At 43.9% G+C, this 26,762-nt stretch overlaps 1 protein-coding gene across 2 annotated transcripts in view; it reads right to left on the minus strand.

Annotated features, from left to right (window-relative positions):
• The window catches only part of dnajb13 (DnaJ heat shock protein family (Hsp40) member B13), a 73,003-nt gene extending 49,140 nt beyond the window's left edge, over positions 1-23,863 (minus strand). For both annotated transcript variants that reach the window (XM_068033368.1, XM_068033369.1), the window contains exons 1-3: positions 23,711-23,863; positions 21,577-21,680; positions 5,511-5,672 (exon numbers count right to left, since the gene is read on the minus strand). In XM_068033368.1, coding sequence (XP_067889469.1) covers positions 5,511-5,672; positions 21,577-21,680; positions 23,711-23,778 — 334 coding nt within the window. In that variant the 5' untranslated portion in view covers positions 23,779-23,863. The remainder of the gene's footprint in view (positions 1-5,510; positions 5,673-21,576; positions 21,681-23,710) is intronic.
• Positions 23,864-26,762: the final 2,899 nt, after the last annotated feature.

Raw genomic sequence — 26,762 nt, forward strand, 5'->3', positions numbered from 1 at the left:
AGCCCCTCATTTTGCGGATGCTGACCTGGAGGTCCTCCTAGAGGGAGGGTGGGAGAGGAGGGGGGTCCTCTTCTTGAAGGATGGCGGGAGGAGACCGCCTTCCCAGACCAAGCAAGCCTGGATGTAGGCCACTGACACTGTGAGCAGATGGAGTGTAGCCTGCAGAAATTGGTTCCAGTGCAGGAGGTTCAATGGCCATACACACTCTGGCAATGTGAGTGCAACAGGGACTCAGGACAAGCTTCGAGGTATATAACCTCCAACAGACACACCAGCCTGAAGAGCCTGAGGGTACATGCTGCTTCTGAACATGACAGGAGTGTGTGCCAGGTTACTTGCTGTCCCTCAGCATAGCTTAGAGCCCTATTGCTGCTGAGAACCTGCCAGCACTGATACATGCCAGCATTGATACATGCAGCTCTTTTTTTGTATTCGTTTCTGGGATGTGGGCATCGCTGGCTAGGCCAGCATTTATTGCCCATCCCTAAATGCCCTGAAGTAACTGGTGGTGAGCTGTCTTCATGAACCGCTGCAATCCATGTGGTGTAGGTACATCTACAGTGCTGTTAGGGAGGGAGTTTCAGGATTTTGAGCCAGTGACAGTGAAGAAACGACGATATAGTTCCAAATCAGGATGGTGTGTGGCTTGGAGGGGAACTTGCAGATGGCAGTGTTCCCATGCATCTGCTGCCTCCATCCTTCTAGATGGTAGAGGTCGCGGGTTTGGAAGGTGCTGTCGAAGGGCCTTTGGTGCGTTGCTGCAGTGCATCTTATAGATGGTACACACTGCTTCCTTGTGCATCAGTGGTGGAGGGCGTGAATGTTTGTGGATGGGGTGCCAATCAAGCACGCTGCTTTGTCCTGGATGGTGTTGAGCTTCTTGAGTGTTGTTAGAGCTGCACCCTTATGTCAATGAGCCTCTGGCGTTGGCTGTAGAGGCAGCAGTGCCTGATCGCTCTCTTTTTTTGCCGAAGCAGGAGAAACAGGCACATAATGCCCACAAGAGGGTCCAGAAGGGTGGAGGGGTTCCATACCAGCACATCATCTCCAGAATGGAAGAGGAAGCCTTGCAGATTGCCAGGGTCACTGACCACGAGGAAGTCAGGCAAGGCGAGATGGGCATCATGGTGAAGATGGTGATTAGAGACTGTTATGCGTACATTAAGGGGGTGCATTGCACTCCAGCCTGTCTAACAGCATGCCGAAAACTGTGCTGCATTGGGAAGCGTCAGCACTGCAGAGCCTTCTGCTCTCCATGGCTAGCTCTCATGATCTCTTCTTGTGTCTCCCACAGGTGCTGACATCGAGGTGATACGACCAACTCCTTCATCTTCACCTGGACAAGCGCAGCCAGAGCAATGCTCGGATCAAGCACCATCACATCTTATAAGCGCACCCTCCACCAGCACAGAAAGTGTGGCACTGGGTGATGAGCACGTCACGAGGAGGCATTTGGAGGTGATTGAAGCAGAGGAAGCTGTGGGCAGTCCCCCTTGAGGATGGCGGATAGCCTCAGCCCTGCGTGCTGGGTACAAATGCAGGGCCTTGGGAGTCACAGGAAAGGAGGCTCTACCTAGACCAGTAGCAACAGATGTGCTCCCACATGACAGAGTTCCCTGAGGCTATGTAGGGGCATGGGCTGAGAATGGAGTACATCCAGTTCATGTGCACCACAATGGCTTAGGGCTTTGAGAGAGTGACCAACCTCACTGAGAGCCATATGCGGCAGCACACGGAGCGCATGCAGGAACTGCGCACTGACTTTCACAGGATGCATGCCACGCTATGTAGCCTTAGTGGAGCTAAGGCCTAACAGATATCCAGAGCGAATGCCAGTTGTGCTCCAGCTGGTGCTCCCCTCCAGCCACCTGGAGCACCCTCCAAAGGCTGAGGCTGTCACCGAGGATGAGGAGGAGGGTGCTACCCCTCATGGGGTGCCATTATCATCAGCAACCTCCTTGGCCTGTATGACTGAGAGACCATCTGTGCAGCAGGGTACAGTGACAGATGCTGCCCCTGCAAAGATGCCAGTGCAGCAGCCTCTGGAGATGCACCCACTGGCACTCCTTGACAAGGTCGACTGCCACATGCATCTCAGCTGCAAGCCGAGAGAAGTGAGCAGGCTGCCTCCACGTCCTCTGAGGCCACAAGGAGAGGACCACGTAGATGTGTCCGAGAGTGGAGGCCACCGCGTCAGGAAGAGCACTGAGTGTGGCTATCCCTTGCAACTGTGCACTTTTTGTCTTTTTGAGCACCATATAAATATTGACAAAAGAAGCCAGATATGTGAGCCTCCTTTTAGGACAGGAGAAGAGGGATGCAGTGATGAAGGGGAGCAAAAGTCCGTGAGCGGTAATAGTGACACCTCTGGGCAACTGCGGTTTCCTTCATTGGTGGTAAGAGTTAAGCCCTTCACAGGCAGCTCAAAATGAGTTGCATACTCTGCCGGTCCTCCTGGATCAGAGGGGCTCAGCGGAAATTAGCCTGAATCAGATGCTTCCTGATGTTAATGGCAGCCTGACAAGACCCTCACGCCCCGTGTTAGCCCCGGGCACACCTCCCTGTGCAGCTGGACCACCTTTGTGTTCTGTATCTTCCTCCACTTCCTCTTCCTCCTCCTTTTCCACGTCCTGCTCCTCCTCCTCCTCCAATGAGTTTTGTCCATCCAGTGCTTCACACTATTCAAGGCCCACACCTCTTTGGAGGGCCATGTTATGGAAAGCACAGCAGACCACACCATGTGCGAAACCCTTGTAGGAGTGCACTGCAGGGCATCACCCGACCAGTCCAGGCACTGGTACTAGTTCTTCAGAAGTCCAATGGCATGCTCAATGGCTGTCCTAGTGAGCAGATAGCTGCGGTTGTAGCGCCTCTGTGCCTCTGTCTCGGGGTCATGTAAAGGGATGAGTAGCCATCTCTTCAAGGGATATCCTTTGTCCCCTAGAATCCATCCACATAGTTTGGAGGGTGCAATGAAGAGCTGCAGCACCCTGGACTACCAGAGGATGAAGGAGTCATGGCAGCTACCAGGTAAGCGAGTGCATTCATACAGGAAGCTCTTGTGGTCGCAGACTAGCTGAACGTTGAAAGTGTTGATGAATCTCACTGACTGTTCACTCGGTACCTTGATGGCCAATAGGGTGCAATCGATGATGCCCTGCACCTGGCAGAATTTAGTGATGGAAGCAAAACCCATTATCCTCTGTGCCTTTGTGCCCCATCTATTATGAATAGTATGTACTGTCCAGCTTTCGTAAAGAAGGCATTGGTAACCTGTGAAATCCAGTGGTATGCAGCCACTTGTGTGATGCCACCAAGGTCCGCAGCTAATCACTGGAAGGAGCCACAGGCAAAGAAATTCAAGGCCACAGTGACTTTGATGGCAACTGGCAGGGATGGTGAGTAGTGCTGCAAGGTGTAAGGTCTTCTGCAATGAGGGCACACATTTCTATGACCACCTGCCTGGAGAGTCGCAGTCTCCTTCAAACTGGTTCTCGGTCATCTCAAGGTAAATAAATAGAGGTACAGAGTACAAAAGCAGGAAAGTTATGCTGAACGTTTATAAAGTTCTGGTTAGGGTCCAACTGGAATACTGCATCCAGTTCTTGTCACCACACTTTAGGAAGGATGTGAGGGTCCTTGAGAGGGTGTAGAAGAGATTTACCAGAATGGTTCTAGGGATGGAGGATTCTAGTTACAAGGTTAGGTTGGAAAAGCACGGGATGTTCTCCTTAGAGCAAAGGAGATTGAGAGGAGAAGAACTGTACAAGATTATGTTAGACAAGAAAAACCTGTTCCCATTAACTAATGGTACAAGGACTAGAGGACACAGATTGAAGGTTTTGGGCAAGAGATGCAGGGGGAATGTGGGGAAGAACTTTTGTTACGCAGCGGGTGGTAATGACCTGGAACCCCCTGTGCACAAGGGTGGTGGAAGTGGAGACAATCAATGACTTCAAAAGGTAATTGGATGGCCACTGGAAGGAAATAGATTTGCGGGGCTACAGGGATCGAGCGGGGAGTGGGACTGACTGGATTGCTCTGTGGAGAGCTGGCATGGACTTGATGGGCCAAATGGCCTCCTTCTGTGCCCATAAATAAATGACTCTAAGGTAGCTCTATCTTCAGTGGTAGATCCTATGCTGATGTGTGCCAATGGTCGATTTCCCCCATTCTCCCCAATTTGTTTGTGTAGCCATGACTGGCTCCCCGCTGTGTTACCACCTCTAAACACCTGGTCTGCCCAGACACCATGTGCACCCCTGCCAAAATCGGAACATGGCCCTCAGTTAGCTTGCAATGAGCTCTTTAACAATCTTAATTACCGTTACTACCAGATTTGGCGGGTTCGCAGGGTCGCCCTACCCCCGCCCTGGTGAAAGTCGCCAGCGCCAGGAATGGAAAAAAAGTATGCCAGCTGGCACGGTTATTTTAACCCCCACCCCCATCCACCTCCATTCCCACCTCTGGCAGGACCTCAAAATTCAGCCCTATGTTTCCAACAGATTGCTAAGAGACTTTGAGAAGCAATTTCCTGAAAAAGGGTATATTAACATTTTGTCTACTTGTTCTAGTTACACTGTAGAGGATAGATATTCTGAGTCTTGGCCTGCTGTCAGTACACATTGTAGGAATGTAGGTACATTCAGCCTCTTGAGCCTGATCAGCCATTCAATTAAATCATGGCTGATTTGTAGCTCAACTCCTTTTATGCAACTAAAATCTATCGATCTTAGTCTTGAAAATTTCAATTGACCCAGCTTCCACAGCTTTTTGGGTGATGAGTTCCAGATTTCCACTACACTTTGTGTGAAAAAGTGCTTACTGATTTCACTCGTAAATGGCCTAGCTCTAACTTTAAGATAATGCCCTCTTGTTCTAGAATCCACCACCAAAGGAAATAGTTTATCTGTTTCTACCTTATCAAACCCCTTTATCATTTTAAACATGTCAATTAGATCACCCCTCAACCTTCTAAACTCAAGGGAATACAGGGGAAGCTTATACAATCTGTCCTCATAATTTATCAGCCTATCACAGGAATGCTGTCAAGAAATGGGAAAATCTACTCTTATAAACAAGTCAGGGGAAGTTGTGATCAAACTGTACAGCACTCTGGTCAGACCAAAGCTTGAATACTGCATGAAGTTCTGGTTGCTGAGACACAATGGAGACATTCAAGCACTTGGGGCAGCCACAAGTGTCAAGGTCTGAGTTATGAGGAAACATTGGACAAACATACCTTTATTTTCAAAGTATGAGGCTACCCAGTTGCTACCAGGCAGGACTGTTACAGCACCATATAAAAACAAGTTCTTTCTTTGTGTGAAATAAGTCACATTCTGGCATCAATTGATAGCATGTATTTTTACAAACTGCCACCCACTGGCATTTATTTCTAGTTGGCATGTGTAGGGAAGTGCATACATGACCCAGTAGATAACACACAATGTCATCTCTGTGTTAACATCACTTTTCACATTGTTATTTCTAAAAGCTAATGTAAGTACCTGCAAATGGATTATCTCCACCGAAGAAGTCCCTGAAGATTTTGTTGGCATTTCCATGAAAAGTATATCCAGTTGTCCAAGCACCAGTTTCACCGAATTCAATGGGAATGCCTCCTTTCAACCCCTCCTCACCAAATTTATCATAAGTAGCTTTCTTTCTTACTGAAAAAAATTATAAGGTTGAGTATTTCTCACACTTCAATGTATTTGAATTTGTAAACTCCACTAAAATGTTATAATGCTCAATCATGTTAAAATTACAATTAAATTATTTGTAAGACCCAGTAAGGTACACTATATGATAGACTGGCACATGGCAAAGAGATATTTATTTAGGAGGCTTTGTCCTATGTTTTGGTGCTCCCACCAATGGACCATACAAATGTATCATCACTGATATAATGCTTGTAAGTAGCAGGATTATTGTTTGCCAAAGACTGAATTTAGGCATCAAGTAAGATACTTCAGAATTTAATATTTTAGAAGATGGTATAATCAAAACCAAATTGCAGTAGGTCTAAAAGGTCCATTACAATCAAGTTATGAAGAAAACAATAATGTATAAAAAATAAAACCACTGAATTGGGAGGTTTTGCTGACAGTGCAGAGATTGTTGGTGGGTGAGGGTGGGTCACAAAATTGGGCATGCTGACTACTGAGTCTGATTTACTGTGTTCCACATTTGTAAGGTGGACACTTCTGCCATCATCAAGGTTGCATTGGTGACAGGTGCATACCTCATTATACATATAGATTTCGTTTAAATTTAGGATGTTGTGTCTTTGTCACGACCGTGCTGCTCACCCATTTTACGTGGGTGAAGTAATGTACAGATGGCCTGGACTGTAGGAATAGGCCTCTTAAAGCTGAGTTTCACTTTTTAAATTTGGTGACTTCTTAACTGTTTTATCTACAGTTTTATTAGTGCCATTAATTTTTGTTACTATCTAGCCATCAGTTATTGCATTTCAAAGCATTTCATTCCAATTCCATTTATTACATTTGTTTTGCTTACAGATGCCACTTTATTTGCACCATCTAAGACAGGCAATATAGAAAGTCTTAGCGGGGTTCCAATGGCACAGATTGAAGGAGGCAAAAGAGTACATCTTAGCTCGACAAGAAAGGCAGGTATAACTGTGCCTCATGTGTTATGCATGCACCTAATCTGACATCAGGACTCAGATTACCGGCTCAAACAGCCTTTCCTGAACATGTCAGAGACCTATCTTGAGCATCCCTGCTTCATGAACAAGGTAGCCACATAGCTGAGGTGAGGTGAGAGTTGCAACTTCCCCTCCAAGTCACACACCATCCTGAATTGGAAATATATCGCCATTCCTTCACTGTCGCGAAATCAAAATCCTGGAACTCCCTCCCTAACAGCATAGTAATGGGCCTACACCACATGGACTGCAGCAGTTCAAGAAAGCAGCTCACCATCATCTTCTCAAGAGCAATTAGGGATAAACAATAAATGCTTGCCTTGCCAGCAACACTTACATCCCATGAACAAATAAAACAAAAGCTTTTCCATCAAATGGAAGCAGACTTTAACATAACTTGGAACACAGAGGCAGCTCTTTATTTTTTTATTTATTAAGAGATCCCTGCTGCTTTCACATGCGTTCAAATCCTCTGAAGAAGGAATTTTCCTCCACACAAGATCAGGGGGCAGGTTGTTCAACCTTGCCCGTCTAAGAGCGAAGTCCAAAGTACGGAAAGTCCTCATCAGAGAACTCCTCTTTGCTGACGATGCTGCTTTAACATCTCACACTGAAGAATGCCTGCAGAGTCTCATCGACAGGTTTGCGTCTGCCTGCAATGAATTTGGCCTAACCATCAGCCTCAAGAAAACGAACATCATGGGGCAGGATGTCAGAAATGCTCCATCCATCAATATTGGCGACCACGCTCTGGAAGTGGTTCAAGAGTTCACCTACCTAGGCTCAACTATCACCAGTAACCTGTCTCTAGATGCAGAAATCAACAAGCGCATGGGTAAGGCTTCCACTGCTATGTCCAGACTGGCCAAGAGAGTGTGGGAAAATGGCGCACTGACACGGAACACAAAAGTCCGAGTGTATCAGGCCTGTGTCCTCAGTACCTTGCTCTACGGCAGCGAGGCCTGGACAACGTATGCCAGCCAAGAGCGACGTCTCAATTCATTCCATCTTCGCTGCCTTCGGAGAATACTTGGCATCAGGTGGCAGGACTATATCTCCAACACAGAAGTCCTTGAAGCGGCCAACACCCCCAGCTTATACACACTACTGAGTCAGCGGCGCTTGAGATGGCTTGGCCATGTGAGCTGCATGGAAGATGGCAGGATCCCCAAAGACACATTGTACAGCGAGCTCGCCACTGGTATCAGACCCACCGGCCGTCCATGTCTCCGTTATAAAGACGTCTGCAAACGCGACATGAAATCGTGTGACATTGATCACAAGTCGTGGGAGTCAGTTGCCAGCATTCGCCAGAGCTGGCGGGCAGCCATAAAGACAGGGCTAAATTGTGGCGAGTCGAAGAGACTTAGTAGTTGGCAGGAAAAAAGACAGAGGCGCAAGGGGAGAGCCAACTGTGCAACAGCCCCAACAAACAAATTTCTCTGCAGCACCTGTGGAAGAGCCTGTCACTCCAGAATTGGCCTTTATAGCCACTCCAGGCGCTGCTTCACAAACCACTGACCACCTCCAGGCGCGTATCCATTGTCTCTCGAGATAAGGAGGCCCAAAAGAAAGAAAGAGATACAGCACTGAAACAGGCCCTTCGGCCCACCGAGTCTGTGCCGACCAACAACCATCCATTTATACTAATCCTACATTAACCCCATATTCTCTACCACATCCCCACCATTCTCCTACCTGCTAGCTACACTAGGGGCAATTTACAATGGCCAATTTACCCATCAACCTGCAAGTCTTTGGCTGTGGGAGGAAACCGGAGCACCCGGCAGAAACCCACGCAGACACAGGGAGAACTTGCAAACTCCGCACAGGCAGTACCCAGAACTGAACCCGGGTCGCTGGAGCTGTGAGGCTGCAGTGCTAACCACTGCGCCACTGTGCCGCCCAATGGGTATCCTTTTATATTCATTCTCAGGGTGTATACATTGCTGACAAGGCTGGTATTTATTGCCCATCCTTAGATGACTGGAGGTGGGACATCTTGAACAGCTGCAATCCTGTGGTGTATTCTTTGGAGCAATTTGATACAACTGAGTGGCTTGCTATGCCATTTCAGGGGGCAGTTAAAAGACAATCACGTTGGTGTGGGATTGGAGCGGCATATTGGCTAGAATGGGTACAGATGGCAGGTTTACTTCACTCGAATACATTGGTGAATTAGCTGGCTTTTTACAACATTCCAACAGCTTCATGGTTACTTTTACTGATATGAGCCATTTATTTTTAGATTTTCTTAAACCTGATTTCAAATTCTGCCATGGTGGAATTTGAACTCATGTCCAGGCCTCTGCATTACTAATCCAGAAGCATAACCACTACATTACAATTTCCAGTGTAACAGTGACTACTGTGAGGACATCTATTGAGTGCACGATTCAATGTCCTAGGATTCAGACATGCTCTAATGGTACCGTCATTCTCAATTACAGTGTTTATACAGCTACACCAATCAGTGTGTTGCTGAACATGGTAAATTATCCCTTATCGTTCCATCATGTCAAGCTCAGTGTTTAGCTTGTCCTTTATGTTGACACTGTACTTCCTTGATGAATCTACAGAGGGAACTGTGTCGTCTTTCAGATGAAGGACAGCGTCTCCTATAAAACTGCCCATGGTGTCAAATCTATCCAAGTATTTCTGTTGCAGATCTTGAACAGACTCAATAGGGTTACACTTGCTTTGATTATCTAGCATTGCTGCTTTACTGATCTCGTGAATCGTCATGATCAGGAGTTCACTGTATACTGGTAGTTCTGCTACCACTGGACCACTGGTGTCAACAACATAGAATACTTGTGGTGACCATGCAGAACTTCTATATCTGCACTTTAACATCAATGCTCCCATGCAGCAGTTTGGTGAATCGTTATATGCAATGGGTCTAGCTCTCGTTGGCTGTAACAGAGACTTCCACTTCGCTAGGTACATGTCTTTGACTATCCGCAGTGATAAAATGTTGGCATTTGGGGCATCAAAAAATGGCGGAGAGCATGAAGCACAGGCAGAGTTTGAAACGTGACGTCAGGAACAAAAGGTGACATTGGCGAAGGTGAATAGCTGATGAGTAATTCTACTTTCTAGTCTCCAGTTTAGAATAAATAGTGTGCAAAGTAAAGTTAAGGCATGGCAGGACAGCTCAGCCATGTGGAATGCGCATCCTGTGACATGTGAGAAGTCATGGACGCTTCCTGTGACCTAGATGACCACACGCGCAGGAAGTGTTACCAGCTACAGAAACTTGAGCTCCAAATTTCAGAACTCGAGCGATGGCGGGAGTCACTGTGGCGCATTAGAGATTAGAAATAGGAAAAATAAGGAATAGGAAAGGCAAGAGGGCACTTGTGGGAGTAGTTTATAGGCTCCTGAACACAGAATCACAGAATTGTTACAGAGTAGAAGGAGGCCATTCGGCCCATCATGTCCGCACCGGCACTCTGAAAGTGCAACTCCCTCAGTTCCATTCCCCTGCCTTCTCCCTGTAACCCTGCACATTCTTCCTTTTCATATAACTGTCTAATTCCCTTTTGAATGCTTCAATTAAACCTGCTTCCACCACGTTCTGAGGCAGCGCATTCCAGACCTTAACCACTCACTGCGTGAAAAAGTTTTTCCTCATGTCTCTTTTCTTTCTCTTCCCAAATACTTTAAATCTGTGCCCTCTTGTTCTCGATCCTTTTCAAGTGGGAACAGTTTCTCTCTATCTACTCTGTCCAGACCCCTCATGATTTTGAATACCTCTATCAAATCACCTCTCAGCCTTCCCTTCTCCAAGGAAAACAGTCCTAATTCTCCAATCTATCTTCATATCTGAAATTCCTCATACCTGGAACCATTCTCATGAATCTTTTCTGTATTCTCTCCAATGCCTCACGTCTTTCCTAAAGTGCTGCACCCAGAATTGGACGCAATACTCCAGCTGAGGCCGAACTAGTGTCTTATACAAGTTCAACATAGCTTCCTTGCTCTTGTACTCTATGCCCCTATTAATAAAGCCCAGGATATTGTATGCTTTATGAAACACTCTCTCAACCTGTCCTGTCACCTTCAATGACTTATGCAAATATACACCTAGGTCCCTTTGCTCCTGCAACCCCTTTAGAATTGCACCCTTTATTCTATATTGTTTCTCCATGTTCTTCCTACCAAAATGAATCACTTCAGATTTCTCTGTATTGAACTTCATCTGCCACCTGTCTGTCCATTCCACCAACTTGTCTATGTCCTTTTGAAGTTCTACACTATCCTCCTCACAGTTCACAATGCTACAGTTGCTACACTGTAGGACAGAGTATGCAGGAAGAAATAAATAGGGCGTGTAAGAAAGGTACCGCAATAGTCACTGGTGACCTTAATCTACATGTAGATTGGATGAATCAGATTGGCAAAGGTAGCTGGGAAAAGAGTTCATAGAGTATTCAGGACAATTTATTGGGGTAGTATGTTTTAGAACCAACTAGGGAGCAGGCTATTCGAGACATGGCAATGTGCAATGAGACAGGATTAATCAATAACCTCATGGTAAAGGAACCTCCAGGTGACAACGATCATAACGTGATAGAATTCCGTTTGAAAGGGAGAAGTGTGGGTCTAATACCAGTGTTTTAAGCCTAAATAAAGGTAATTTCAAGGGTATGAAGGCAGAGCTAGTTAAAATGAATGAGAAACTAGGTTAAAAGGAAGGACAGTAGAGATGCAATGGCAGACTTTTAAGAAGATATTTAGTAACTCTCAGCAAAGATTTATCCCAGTGAGAAAGAAAGATTCTTTGAGAAAGATGCATCATCCGTGGCTAAATAAAGAAGTTAAGGATAGTATCAAATTGAAAGAAAAACTGTACAAATTTGCAAAGATTAGTGGTAGGTCAGAAGATTGGACAGATTTTGAGAACAAGCAAAGAATGACAAAAAAAATTAAGAGGGAGAAATTAGAGCATGAGAGAAAATTAGCTAGTAATATAAAAACAGATAGTAAGAGTTCATACAAGTATTTAAATAGGAAAAGAGTAACTAAAGTTGGAGTTGATCCTCCAGAGTGAGAGTCTGGGGAATTGATAATGGAAAACAAGGAAATAGCGGAGGCACTGAACAGGTATTTTGCGTCTGTTTTCACTGTAGAAGACTTAAAAAACCTGTCAAAGATACTTGAAAATCAAGAGGTGAAAGGGAGGGAGGAACTTAAAACAATCGCCATCACCAGGGAAAAGGTGCTGGGAAAGCTATTAGATCTAAAAGCTGACAATTCCCCAGGACTAGATGGCCTACATACTATGGTCTTAAAATAAGTGGCTGCAGAGATAGTAAAGGCTTTGGTTATAATCTTCCAAAATTCCATAGATTCTGGAAGAGTCTCAGCAGATCCAAAAATAGCAAGTGTACCACCATCATTCAAGAAAGTAGGGAGACAGAAAGCAGGATACTATAGGCCAGTTAGCCCTAACATCTGACAAAGGGAAATTACTAGAATCCATTATTAAGGAGGATTATAGCAAGATACTTAGAAAATCATAATGGGATCAGACAGAGTCAACATTGTTTTGTGAAAGGGAAATCATGTTTAACTCATTTATTAGATTTCTTCGAAGTAACAAGCAAGTTGGATAAAAGGGAACCTGTAGATATGGTGTACTTAGATTTCCAAAAGGCACTTGATAAAGTGCCACATTAAAGGTTACCACACAAGATAAGAGCACATGGTGTAACATATTAGCAAGGATAAAGGACTGGTTTGCTAACAGGAAGCATAGAGTAGGGATAAATAGGTCTTTTTTAGTTGGAAAGTTGTAACTAGTGGAGTGCCAGGGGATCAGTGCTGGCACCTCAACTATTTACAATTTTTATCAATGACTTGGATGAAGGGACCGAATATATGGTAGCTAAATTTGCCGATGACACCAAGAAAGGAAGGAAAGTAAGTTGTCAAGAAGAGGTTAAGAATCTACAAAAAGATATAGATAGGTTAAGTGAGTGGACAAAAAATTGGTAGATGGAGTACAACTTGGGAAAACGTGCATCTGTCCACTTTGGCAGGAAGAAATGGAGAAAAATTGCAGAACTCAGTGGTACAGAGGGATCTGGGTGTCCTGGTACATGAATCACAAAAGGTTAGTATGCAGGTACAGCAAGTGATTCGGAAGGTAAATGGAATTTTGGCGTTTATTGCAAGGTGAATCAAGTAGAAAAGTGGGGAAGTTTTACTGCAGCTGTACAGGACCTTGGTGAAACAACTGGAGTACTGTGTACAGATTTGGTTGCCTTATTAAAAAAGGATATAATTGCATTAGATGCAGTTCAGTGAAGGTGCACTCGACTAATTCCGGAGATGAATAGCTTATCTTATGAAGTAAGGTTGAACAGGTTGGACCTATACCCATTGGAGTTTAGAAGAATGAAAGGTGATCTTATTGAAACATATACGATCCTGAGGGGACTTAAAAGAGTGAATACCAGGAGGATGTTTCCTCCTATTGGGAAGACTAGAACTAGGCGACACAGCTTAAGAATAAGAGGTCCCCTTTTAACGTGGAAATGAGGAGAAATTTATTTTCTCAAAGGGTCGTTAGTCTGTGGAATTCTCTTCCGCAGAAAGCAGCGGAGCTGGGTCATTGAATTTATTCAAGGCTGAGTTAGATCGATTTTTGATAGACAAGGGAGTGAAGGGTTATGGGGGGCAGACAGGAAAGTAGAGTTGAGACGACAACCAGATCAGCCATGATTTTATCAAATGGTGCAGCAGGCTCAAAGGGCCAAATGGCCTACTCCTGCTCCTAAGTCCTATGTTCCTATCCGCAAGGCTGAGAACTACATGGATAGCATGTTTAGAGAGGTTGTCACACCGCAGCTTAAGAGAGTGTGGGCAGAGAGGGAATGGGTGACTGCCAGACAGTCTAGGAGGACCAGGCAGGTAGTGCAGGAGTCCCCTGAGTCCATCTCGCTCACTAACCGGTTATCCGTTTTGGAAACTGGTGAGGGCGATGTTCCTCAGAGGCTAGAGCTATGTTGGTTGCACCACGGTTGGCTCAGCTGCATAGGAGGTAGGAAGAAGAGTGGAAGAGCAATAGTGGTCGGGGATTCAATAGTTAGGGGAAGAGACAGGCGTTTCTGTGGTCGTAGACATGATTCCAGGATGGCATGTTGCCTCCCTGGTGCCAGGGTCAAGGATGTCACTGTGCGGCTGCAGCACATTCTTATGGGGGAGGGTGAACAGCCAGAGGTTGTGGTCCATACCGGTACCAATGACATAAGTAGAAAGAGGGATCAGGATTAGAAAGCAGATTTTAGAGAGCTAGGAAAGAGATTAAAAAGCAGGACTTCAAAGGCAGTAATCTCAGGATTACTCTCAGTGCCACATGTTAGTGAATACAGAAATAGGAGGATAGAGCAAATGAACACGTGGCTGGAGAGATGGTGCAGGAGGGAGGGCTTTAGATTTCTGAGGCATTGGGACTTGCTCTGGGGCAGGTGGACCAATATCCTCGCAGGGAGATTTGCTAGTGCTGTTCAGGAGGGTTTAAACTAGCTTGGCAGGGGGATGGGAACCTGAGAGGATTTCAGACAGGAGAGAAACAAAGCTGGTAATGGTAGTAAGAAAAGTAGTAAGCAAAATTAGAAGGCAGTGGAAACAAAGGCCAGCATCAAACAGGGTCAAAATACAGAAATATGTTAAAAAGGCAAAATTAAAAGCACTCTATTTGAACGCATGCAGAATTCACAACAAGGTAAATGATTTGATGGCACAAATAGAAGTAAATAGGTAGGAAGTGATGGAAGGTGTAGTCAACAGTGCTATCAAGCGGCACTTGCTTAGCAACAACCTGCTCAGTGACACTCAGTTTGGGTTCCGTCAGGGCCACTCAGCTCCTGACCTCATTACAGCCTTGGTTCAAACATGGACAAAAGAGCTGAACTCAAGAAGTGAGGTAAGAGTGACTGCCCTTGACATCAAGGCAGCATTTGACCGAGTATGGCATCAAGCAGCCCTAGCAAAACTGGAGACAATGGGAATCAGGGGGAAAACTCTCCGCTGGTTGGAGTCATACCAAGCGCAAAGAAAGATGGTTGTGGTTGTTGGAGGTCAATCATCTCAGCTCCAAGACATCACTGCAGGAGTTACTCAGGGTAGTGTCCTAGGCCCAACCATCTTCAGCTGCTTCATCAATGACCTTCCCTCTATCGTAAGGTCAGAAGTGGGGATTTCACTGATGATTGCACAATGTTCAGTACCATTCACAACTCCTCAGATACTGAAATAGTCCGTCCCTGCATGCAACAAGACCTGGACAATATCCAGGCTTGGGCTGACAAGTGGCACGTAACATTCATGCCACACAAGTGCCAGGCAATGACCAGCTCCAACAAGAGAGAATCTAACCATCTCCCCCTGACATTCAATGGCATTACCATCGCTGAATCCCCCACTATCAACATACTGAGGTTACCATTGACCAGAAACTGAACTGGGGTCACCATATAAATACCGTGGCTAAGAACACATCAGAGGCTAGGAATCCTGAGGCGAGTAACTCACCTCCTGACTCCCCAAAGCCTGTCCACCATCTACAAGGCACAAGTCAGGAGTGTGATGGAATACTCTCCACTTGCCTGGATGAGTGCAGCTCCAACAACACTCGACACCATCCAGGACAAAGCAGCCGGCTTGATCAGCAGCCCATCCACAAACATTCACTCCCTCCACCACCGACGCAAAGTGGCAGCAGTGTGTACCATCTACAAGATGCACAGCAGCAATGCACCAAGCCTCCTTAGACAGCACCTTCCAAACCCACGACCTCTATCACCTAGAAGGACGGAGGCAGCAGTTGCATGGGAACACCACCAGCTGCAAGTTCCCCTCCAAGTCACACACCATCCTGACTTGGAACTATATTGCCGTTCCTTCACTGTCGCTGGGTCAAAATCCTGGAACTCCCTTCCTAACAGCACTGTGGGTGTACCTACCCCACATGGACTGCAGCGGTTCAAGAAGGCAGCTCACCACCACCTTCTCAAGGGCATTTAGGGATGGGCAAGATATGCTGTCCTAGCCAGTGATGCCCACATCCGATGAATGAATAAAAAAAATGAAAAATGATCTAATTGCCATTATGGAGTCATGGCTGCAGGGTGACCAAAGGTGGGAACTGAATATATAACGGTGTTCGACATTTAGGAAGGATCGGCAAAAAGGAAAAGGAAGTGGGGTAGCACTGTTAATAAAGGATGAGATCAGTACATTAGTGAGAGAGGATCTGAGATCCAAAGTTCAAGATGTAGTATCAGTTTAGGTGTAGCTAAGAAATAGCAAGGGGCAGCAAACATCAGTAGGTGTTGTTTTGGACCACCAAACAGTAGTGGTAATGTAGGGCATGGTATAAATCAGGAAATTAGAGGTGCATGTAACAAGGGTAATACAGTAATCATGGTGGACTTCAATCTACACGTAGACTGGGTAAATCTAATTAGCACTAATGCTGTGCAGGACGAATTCATGGAATTTATACAAGATGGTTTTCTAGAATGTATGTTGAGGTACCAACTAGAGAATGGACTATTTTAGATCTAGTATTGTGCAATGAGAAAGGGTTAAATAATAATCTCATTGTAAAGGAGCCTTTAAGGAAGAGTGACCATAATATGAAGAATTTTACATTAAGTTTGAAAGTGATGTCTGAAACTAGGGTCTTAAATATAAACAAAGAAAACTTCGAAGGTATGAGGGACAAGTTGGCTGTCATAGATTGGGAAACTACATTAAAAGGTATGATGGTAAACAGGCAGTGGCTAGCATTTAAAGAATTAGTACATGGTTTGCAACAAATATACATTCCTTTGAGGCAAAAAAACCCTACAGGACAAGTGATCTAACAAGAGAAGTTAAAAATGTGCTGTACTGTTCTATATGTTCTATTAAGCGACTCTTGGATAGGTACATGGATGATAGTAGTATGAAGGGTATGTAGGTAGTTTGATCCTAGAGTAGGTTAAAGGTTCGGCACAACATCGTGGGCCGAAGGGCCTGTACTGTGCTGTACTGTTCTATATGTTCTATCAAAAGAATAGGCTTATAAAGTTGCCAAAAAAGTAGTAAGCCTGAGAATTGGCAGCATTTTAGAATTCAGCAACGGAGGACCAAGAAATTGATGAAGGGAAAATAGAATATAAAAATTAACTAGTGAGAAACATAAAAACAGACTGTTAAAGCATCTATAGGTATGCAAAGGCATCCCAAAGACTGGCGGATCGTATCAAACAACATGTCCCTTCCGCTGTTCGCAACGGGCAAAGTACAGGCCGTACCCAACCAACCCGTGCTTGCAAAACTAAAAAGTGTCCAACATTAGATGTGATTCCATGATTGGACAACATTTGCTAAATAATCCTCAGTGTGCTAAGAATTACGCTGACAACCAATTAAAGATTGTCAGTCAGGCTCGCAGTGTGGTGCATTTGCGCGTACTGGAAGCTACATATATTAATACACAGGGCCCTGTTCTTTGCAGACAGAAAAAGCATGTACACACATTACACTTGTCTCAGCTAAACAAATAAGTGACAGTCATTCACTGGTCCATTCCTCAGGGTGATGCCTTGACCAATCAGAGTCAAGCTGCTTGGTTTAAATTGCAAACAAAGCTTGGCAGTTAACTGTCAGTCACCATAAACTGGTACATTCACCAGGGCAATGCCTCTACCAATCAGTCCACTTGCCAACCAATCAGCACTCTCTTCTCATACAGTAAAAATTTGTTGTTTCGCTTACATTGGTATTCTTGCAAATTGTCCTGATGAGTGCAAAACGAAAAGCTTCGACAAAATGTCTCTACTTTCAGCAATAATCAAGTTCTGCACTACCAAACGGCTATTTGAAATTAGTATTAGTAAAAAAGTAGTACTGGAGAAATTAATGGGATTGAAAGTTCGTAAATCATCTGGACCTGATCATCTACATCCCAGAGTATTGAAAGAGCTGGCTGTAGAGATAGTGGAAGCATTGGTGGTTATCTTACAGAATTTTATAGATCCTGGAACAGTTCCTTCAGTTGAAGGTAGCATATGTAACCCCACTATTTAAGAAAGGAGAGAAAAAAACGGGAAATGCTGGAATCTATTCTAAAGGATGTGATAACTGGACACTTAGAAAATTATGGTAGGATTGGGCAGAGTCAACATGGATTTATGAAAGGGAAATTATGTTTGACAAACCTGTTGGAGTTTTCTGAGGATGTAACTAGCAGAGCAGATAAGGGGGAAACCAGTGAATGTGATGTATTTGGATTATCAGAATGATTTTGATAAGGTCCCACACAAGAGGTTAGTAAACTAAATTAGAGCACATGGTATTGGTGGCACTATACTGGCATGATTTGAGAATTAGTTAACGGACAGAAAACAGAGAGTAGGAATGGGCAGCACAGTGGCGCAGTGGTTAGCACAGCAGCCTCACAGCTCCAGTGACCTGGGTTCAATTCTGGGTACTGCCTGTGTGGACTTTGCAAGTTCTCCCTGTGACCACGTGGGTTTTCGCCGGGTGCTCCGGTTTCCTCCCACAGCCAAAGATTTGCAGGTTGATAGGTAAATTGGACATTGTAAATTGTCCCTAGTATAGGTAGGTGGTAGGGGAATTGAGGGAAGGTGGGGATGTGGTAGGAATATGGGATTAATGTAGGATTAGTATAAATGGGTGGTTGATGGTTGGCATAGACTCGGTGGGCCGAAGGGCCTGTTTCAGTGCTGTATCTCTAAATAAAAGGGTTGTTGGCAGGTTGTGACTAGTGGGGTACCATAAGGATCAGTGCTTGGGCCCCAGCTATTCACAATCTACATCAATGATTTGGATGTGGGAACCAAATGTAATATTTCCAAGTTTGCTAATGACACAAAACTAGGTGGGATGTGAGTTTTCAGGAGGGTGTAAAGAGGCTTCAAGGGGATTTAGACAGGCTCAGTGAGTGGGCAAGAACATGACAAATGGAATATAATGTGGAAAAATGTGAAGTTATCCACTTTGGTAGGATTTCTTAAATGGTGAGAGATTGGGAAGTGTTGATGTCCAAAGGGACCTGAATGTCCTTGTTCATGAGTCACTGAAAGTAACATGCAGGTGCAGCAAACAACTGGGAAGACAAATGGTGTGTTGGCTTTTATTGCAAGAGGATTTAAGTACAGGAGTAAAGATGTCTTGTTGCAATTGTATAGAGCCTTGGTGAGACCACACCTGGAGTATTGTGTGCAGTTTTGGTCTCCTTACCTATATTTGCCATAGAGGGAGTGCAACAAAGGCTCACCAGACTAATTCCTGAGATGGTGGGGTTGTCCTATGAGGAGAGATTGAGGAAGCTGGGCCTGTATTTTCTAGAGTTTAGAAGAATGAAAGGTGATCTCATTGAAACATACAAAATTCTTACAGTGCTCGACAGGATAGATGCAAGAAGGATGTTTACCCTGGCTGAGGGAGGGTGGGGGGCCTAGAACTAGGGGACACAGTCACAGAATAAGGAGTAAACCATTTAGGACTGAGATGAGGAGGAATTTCTTCACTCAGAGGGTGGTGAATCTTTGGAATTCTCTACCCCAGAGGTCAGTGGAGGCAGATATTGATAGATTTCTAGACATTAAAGGCATCAAGGGATATGGGGATAGTGCGGAAAAATGGTGTTGAGATAGAAGATCAGCCATGATCTAGTTGAATGGCGGAGCAAATTCAAGGGGCAGAATAGCCTACTCCTGCTCCTATTTCCTACGTTGCCCCACTATCTGTCTTCAGTCATAGTTTGTGCTTCCCACTTTTGTTAGGACATATAATTTTGACTGCGGTGAAGGCTGCCAGTTGTGTATTTGCATCCATGTGCTGTGCAACTGTCACCATATGGAAAGCTTGTTCACTTTCAGTGCATTCTTCACTGTCCAGGTCTTTGCCTATCTCATGGACATGCCTGTCCTTGAACTGGTACTTGGTGAACTCTTTTTTCTTTTTGCCACAAGGCAGGATCTGCTTTTGATTGAGCTGTGGCTTCTGAAGCTTCTTTGCTGCCAGATTTCCTACACAGTCTTGCCTAGTGTCCCTTTAAACTACATGCCTTGCAGGTATCTCTGAATGCAGAACAGTTATGTGGCCGATGCACTAGACCACACTTGCCGCACGCCTTGCCCTGTACAGGTGCCTTGGCTACCTCATCTATGGTTGTTGCTGCTCCAAGTGCTTGTATATATTGTCTCAACTATTGCTTCATATTTTCTGTCATCTTTGAGGAGATTGTCAATGCTGTATCCTTTTTCCTTATAAAGCATATCCTTTTAGAATGCCTCTATTGGAGTTGATGCAATTACGAGCTCAATTATCCTCTCGGAGAGTTCTTCATCTAAGAAATTGCAATCCTTGCTTTTTTCTCGACATCTACCAAGAAACTGGTCAATAGTTTCTTTGGGCTGTTGTCTATAGGCCATCAGTTCAAGTCGCTGGATCCTGAAATTGACCTTGACTCTCAGTTGGTCTTCCAGCATAGACCAGAGTCTGGATGGGTATTTCTGGCCCGCTTCTGATGGTCCAGAAGTGTTGATGTGATGGAGACCTTCATTGCCAATCGCTAACTTTATTTTTATTGCTTGCTTGTCAAGTTCTGTGACTGCTAGATCTAAAAAGCATAACTCCATATGTATCTAAAAAGTTGGAATTCGTGAAGCACATCTAAAACCTTCCAATTCAAGCCTCGACTGTTTTACAAAATGACAAAAGTAATAATTTAATTTTGTAATTCATTTTAAAACCAATAAATGCTACAATTAGAATACATCAGGGCCAATCAAGGTATACGATAAGATATACTAAGGTGGCAATGCTCATATCATTAAAATGTGTAGAGATACTTGTCTTGCTTTAGCGGACATATACTGTTATGACTATGCTTTTTTTTTAGGACTTCTATTTAAATTGTAAAGATTTTATAAATGTTGAACTTTGTGTTTTTTTTAAAAAGGTCATCGAAAGGTCTTTTGGACTTGGTTTGTAAACAACCCTAACTGGAAGTAACCTGTCTTCAGATAAGTACCCAGCAGGGACGTTTTGACCTTGGGAAGATGTTTGCAGAAAAGTGACAGGTCAATATTTATAGGGGTCAGGAGGCTTGACTCTTGAGATATTGTTTTGGTTTCACTTTGGACAGTCAGTTGGGGTATGGCCAGTGTTTTGAAAAGGAATTTAAAAAATCAACCTGCCAAGGGCAAACCTCCAACTCGGCCTTTTCCAGCTCTTTGAAAAGCCTGCCAGTTTTTCCATCTCTTTGAGAAGCTCTTAGAAGCGAGTGTAAGAAATAGAGAAATTGATGCTGTATTCCTCCTGAAAGGCCTGCTTGAAACCCCTGTTGCCACATTTCTCCAGAGATGCTGGAAAAACTTGCCGGATAAATCCTTGATGCCGCCAGACAAAAAAAAGGGACATCTGACATCTTTCCATATTTTCTCTTTGTTCGTCAAGAATTAGCAAGTATTTGACCAAAGGATTCTTTTTTGTCTTTTTTTGTAACAGAGCTCTAAAGGGAAAATCTCTTTATTTTTCGGTTAACCAGGTATATGTGTGTGTGTGTGTGGACCTATGGTAAAAAGGGAACTTTCATATTTCAATCTGTGTGTTAATGCTTTGTTTCGTTACTGGTTAAGACTTGTTTTATAATAAACTGATAATTTTGTTGTTTATTAAAGAAACCTGATTTGTGTATTTTATTCTGGGATAAAAAGTATATGATTGACCGTATTGGTATCTGGGTAAACATTTAAATATATGTTGTAACCTGTGGAGAAGCAGAAATAGAAACGACTGTGCACTGCTCCCGCCTTGTCATAACAATACTTTTTTTTACAGCTCCCAATTATAAAGATTGCAATACTCACAATCACTTAGAACATCATAAGCTTCTGCAATTTGTAAGAACTTTTCCTCTGCACATGGATCTGTACTTTTGACTGGATGGTACTTTAGGGCCAATTTACGGTACCTACAATGGCAGATATACATCCTCAGTAAAATGCAATAAGATTCTTCTCACTTACCATTTATTTCCCCAATGGTTTAATAAAGAATTGCACTGCCCACTCTCATACACGCCACCTTACAAAACTCACAAAAGCTGACGATCAGTTTCAAAAAAGCCGACACAATTTGAAAAAATTTAATAACTCAAAATACGGCACACAACTGAAAAATAGCCCCAAGTAAAGATGGAAATAAAAACAGAAAATGTTGGAAATACTCAGCAGGTCTGGCAGCATCTGTGGAGAGAAACAGAGTTAACATTTCAGGTCAATGATCTTTCATTTGAAAATAAAGACTTGTGGCTAAGGCCACTGGTTCAAGGTGACTAAATGTGTTTCATTCCTTTTTATTACACTGGATTTCTGAATTGTTATCAGTGTTTTGTGATCACATTCATTATTCATGGCTGTAAGGTAATTTTGATTCTTGATACTTTTCGGTGTATTTCCAGCATTTTGAAGTCTGCTGTAATTCTGCATTCAAAGCCAAAAATAGTGTTGAGTGGAGCACTCAGCAGGTCTGGCAGCATCTGTGGAAAGAGAAGCAGAGTTAACGTTTCGGGTCAGTGACCCTTCTTCGGAACTTCGGAGTTCCAAAGAAGGGTCACTGACCCGAAACGTTAACTCTGCTTCTCTTTCCACAGATGCTGCCAGACCTGCTGAGTGGTTCCAGCATTTCTTGTTTTTATTTCAGATTTCCAGCATCCGCAGTATTTTGCTTTTATTATAGTTGAGTGGAGCATGCTGGATCCTGAGGCGGGTCAGCCCATAAACACTACAAAAAGGAGTGCAATTCAGAAATGCCCAGAACTGGCAATTTGAGGCTGTCCCTCACAATGCCATTAAGAAAGACAAAAGTTTTTCCACTGTCACTCATTTTATTCATTACATCCTTATATTGACAATGCAGCTGAAGAAAACATCCCAATTAAAATCAATATTTGACCATTGGTATGACTATGTTAGAAAGGTGTCTCGGGGTCTGTTATATCTTTACCGGGTCTTATTGTAACAGGGTTTAATTTTAAACACACTGTGTTTTGAGCTCCCCCTTTGTGAATCCTTGTTCACAACTTTCCAATTATAAGACAAAGAAACCAATTCACACAGGTTTTCTGAGGTTTAAAAAAAATGAAATTTTATTAAAACTTAAACTCTAATACGCCTACGGATATACGACACTTTTTCCTCATGTCACCATCGGTTCTTTTGCCAATCACCTTAAATCGGTGATCTCTGGTTCTCCACCCTTTTGACAATGGGAACAGCTTCTCTCTTTCCACTCTGTCTAGACTGCTCATAATTTTGAACACCTCTATCAAAACTCCTCTCAACATTCTCTCCTCTGAAGAAAACAACCTCAGCTTCTGCAATCCATCCATGTAACTGAAGTCCTTCATCCCTGGAAACATTCTCATAAGTTTTTTCTACACCCTCTCTAAAGCCTTCATACCTTTTCTAAAGTGTGGTGCCCAGAATTTGACATAATACTCAAGTTGAGGCCAAACCAGTGTTTTATTAAGGTTCATCATAATTTCTTTGCTTTTGTACTTATGCCTCTATTTACAAAACTCAGGATCCCATATGCCTTTTAAACCACGTTCTCAATCTGACCCACCGCATTTGATCAAAGCTTGAAGATATTAAGAGGAACAGATAGGGTAGATAGAGAGAAACTATTTCCGCTGGCTAGGGAGTCGAGGACTGGGGCATAGTCTGAAGATTAGAGCCAGACCTTCCAGAAATGAAATTAGTAAACTCCTGTACAAAGGGTGGCAGAAGTTAGGAACTCTCTTTCACAAATGGCAATTGATGCGAGGCCAATTGTAAATTTTAAATCTAAGATTGATTTTTTTTTGTATTAACGGATATGGGGCTAAGGAGTTAGGTCGCAGATCAGCAACGGTCTCACAGAATGGTGGCACAAGTGTGCGGGGCGAAACGATCTGCTCCTGTTCCTATTTGTAATGCAAGGACCGATATTATCACTCACGCTTTCTTTATATCCGCATCCTTCGCATCCCTAATGATGCCCAGAATGCTGTAGTAATCCTGACCCATCTTCTGTTGAGCAGTTTTCCACTGTATTATGTTAAAATGATGGTGCTTTGCTCACTTCTCCACGACGTGCTCTTCCTTGCGGGCCTCCGTTGCTATGACAACGGCCGCAAGATGGCAGCGGTTGCTGCGGGTGCCATGGCGACCAGCGCACGGTCTTCTGGGAATTGTAGTTCTTGTGCAAGCTTGTCTGCAAAATTGCTTTCTGTTAAAGGTCTTTTCTTTTTTAAAAAAAAGTAACCATGTGTTTTTGAAATTACTTAATCTATTCTTTTTAAACACGTCTGATAATGCAAAAATTAAAGTCAGTATGTTTAATTGGTTTGATATTGAAACAATTTCAAACAACCTTTGTTTTGGTATTGTTAAAAAAAAGCCACGTTATTCATCGGAAAGTGTCAAAACTAACAAAAAAGTTTGTCAAACACTTTGCAACCTGATGCATTCTCCTTTATTACAACAAAAGCAGTGCCTTTTAAGGTTTGGGTTATCTCTGATTTTGATTCCTAGAGTCACATTAAAATTCTTGTTCACTTTCAATATTGAAATGTTGGGATCTCCTGTTGCATTGGTCATGGTCAACTGGAAGTTACCCTGGTCTAGAACATAGAACATAGAACAGTACAGCACAGTACAGGCCCTTCGGCCCACGATGTTGTGCCGAACCTTTAACCTACTCTAAGATCAAACTAACTACCTACCCTTCATTCTACTATCATCCATGTACCTATCCAAGAGTCGCTTAAATGCCCCTAATGTATCTGCTTCGACTACCACCGCTGGCAGCGCATTCCACGCACCCACCACTCTCTGTGCAAAGAACCTACCTCTGACATCTCCCCGAAACCTTCCTCCAATCACCTTAAAATTGTGCCCCCTGGTGATAGCCCTTTCCACCCTGGGAAAAAGTCTCTGGCTATCCACTCTATCTATGCCTCTCATCATCTTGTACCCCTCTATCAAGTCACCTCTCATCCTTCTTCGCTCCAATGAGAAAAGCCCCAGCTCCCTCAATCTTTCTTCGTAGGACATGCCCTCCAGTCCAGGCAGCATCCTGGTAAATCTCCTCTGCACCCTCTCTAAAGCTTCCACATCCTTCCTATAATGAGGCGACCAGAACTGAACACAATATTCCAAGGGTGGTCGAACCAGGGCCTTATAGAGCTGCAGCATAACCTCGCGGCTCTTAAACTCAATACCCCTATTAATGAAAGCCAACACACCATACGCCTTCTTAACAACCCTATCAACTTGGGTGGCAACTTTGAGCGATCTATGGACATGGACCCCAAGATCCCTCTGTTTCTCCACACTACCAAGAATCCTGTCTTTAAGCCTGTATTCCGCATTCAAATTCGACCTTCCAAAATGAATCACTTCACACTTTTCCAGGTTGAACTCCATCTGCCACTTCTCAGCCCAGCTCTGCATCCTGTCAATGTCCCGTTGCAACCTACAACAGCCTTCCACACTATCCACAACTCCAACAACCTTCGTGTCATCGGCAAACTTGCTAACCCAGCCTTCCAATTCCTCATCCAAGTCATTTATAAAAATCACAAAGAGCAGAGGTCCCAGAACAGATCCCTGCGGAACACCACTGGTCACCGAGCTCCATGCTGAATACTTTCCATCTACTACCACCCTCTGTCTTCTATGGGCTAGCCAATTCTGTATCGAGACAGCCAACGTTCCCTGTATTCCATGCCTCCTTATTTTCTGAATGAGCCTACCATGAGGAACCTTATCAAACGCCTTGCTAAAATCCATACACACCACATCCACTGCTCTTCCTTCATCAACGTGTTTTGTCACAGCTTCAAAGAATTCAATAAGGCTTGTGAGGCATGACCTGCCCCTCACAAAGCCATGCTGTCTCGAATCAAATTATGCTTTTCCAAATAATCATAAATCCTGTCTCTCAGAATCCTCTCCAATAATTTGCCCACTACCGACGTAAGACTGACTGGTTTATAATTCCCAGGGTTATCCCTATTCCCTTTCTTGAACAAGGGAACAACATTTGCCACCCTCCAATCATCCGGCACTACTCCAGTGGACAGTGAAGACGCAAAGATCATCGCCAAAGGCACAGCAATCTCTTCCCTCGCTTCCCGTAATATCCTTGGGTATATCCCAAATATATCACAAATATGTAAACAGATTATGGAAAGATGTAGGAGCAACAGGGTGGTGGTGATAGGAGATTTTAATTTTCCCAACATCGACTGGGATTCACTTAGTGTTAGAGGTCCAGATGGAGCAGAATTTGTAAGGAGCATCCAGGAGGGTTTTCTAGAGCAGTATGTAAATAGTCCAACTCGGGAAGGGGCCATACTGGATCTGGTGTTGGGGAATGAGCCCAGCCAAGTGGTTGAAGTTTCAGTAGGGGACTACTTTGGGAATAGTGATCACAATTCCGTAAGTTTTAGAATACTCATGGACAAAGACGAGAGTGGTCCCAAAGGAAGAGTGCTAAATTGGGGGAAGGCCAACTATACCAAAATTCGGCAGGAGCTGGGGAATGTAGATTGGGAGCAGCTGTTTGAAGGTCAATCCACATTTGATATGTGGGAGGCTTTTAAAGAGAGGTTGATTAGCGTGCAGGAGAGACATGTTCCTGTGAAAATGAGGGATAGAAATGGCAAGATTAGGGAACCATGGATGACAGGTGAAATTGTGAGACTAGCCACGAGGAAAAAGGAAGCATACATAAGGTCTAGGAGGCTGAAGAAAGACGAAGCTTTGAAAGAATATCGGGAATGTAGGACCAATCTGAAACGAGGAATTTAGAGAGCTAAAAGGGGTCATGAAATATCTTTAGCAAACAGGGTTAAGGAAAATCCCAAAGCCTTTTATTCATATATAAGGAGCAAGAGGGTAACTAGAGAAAGGATTGGCCCACTCAAGGACAAAGGAGGAAAGTTATGCGTGGAGTCAGGGAAAATGGGTGAGATTCTAAATGAGTACTTTGCATTGGTATTCAC

The sequence above is a fragment of the Heterodontus francisci genome, chromosome 6, assembly GCF_036365525.1.
Source record: "Heterodontus francisci isolate sHetFra1 chromosome 6, sHetFra1.hap1, whole genome shotgun sequence".
Classification (NCBI taxonomy): domain Eukaryota; kingdom Metazoa; phylum Chordata; class Chondrichthyes; order Heterodontiformes; family Heterodontidae; genus Heterodontus; species Heterodontus francisci.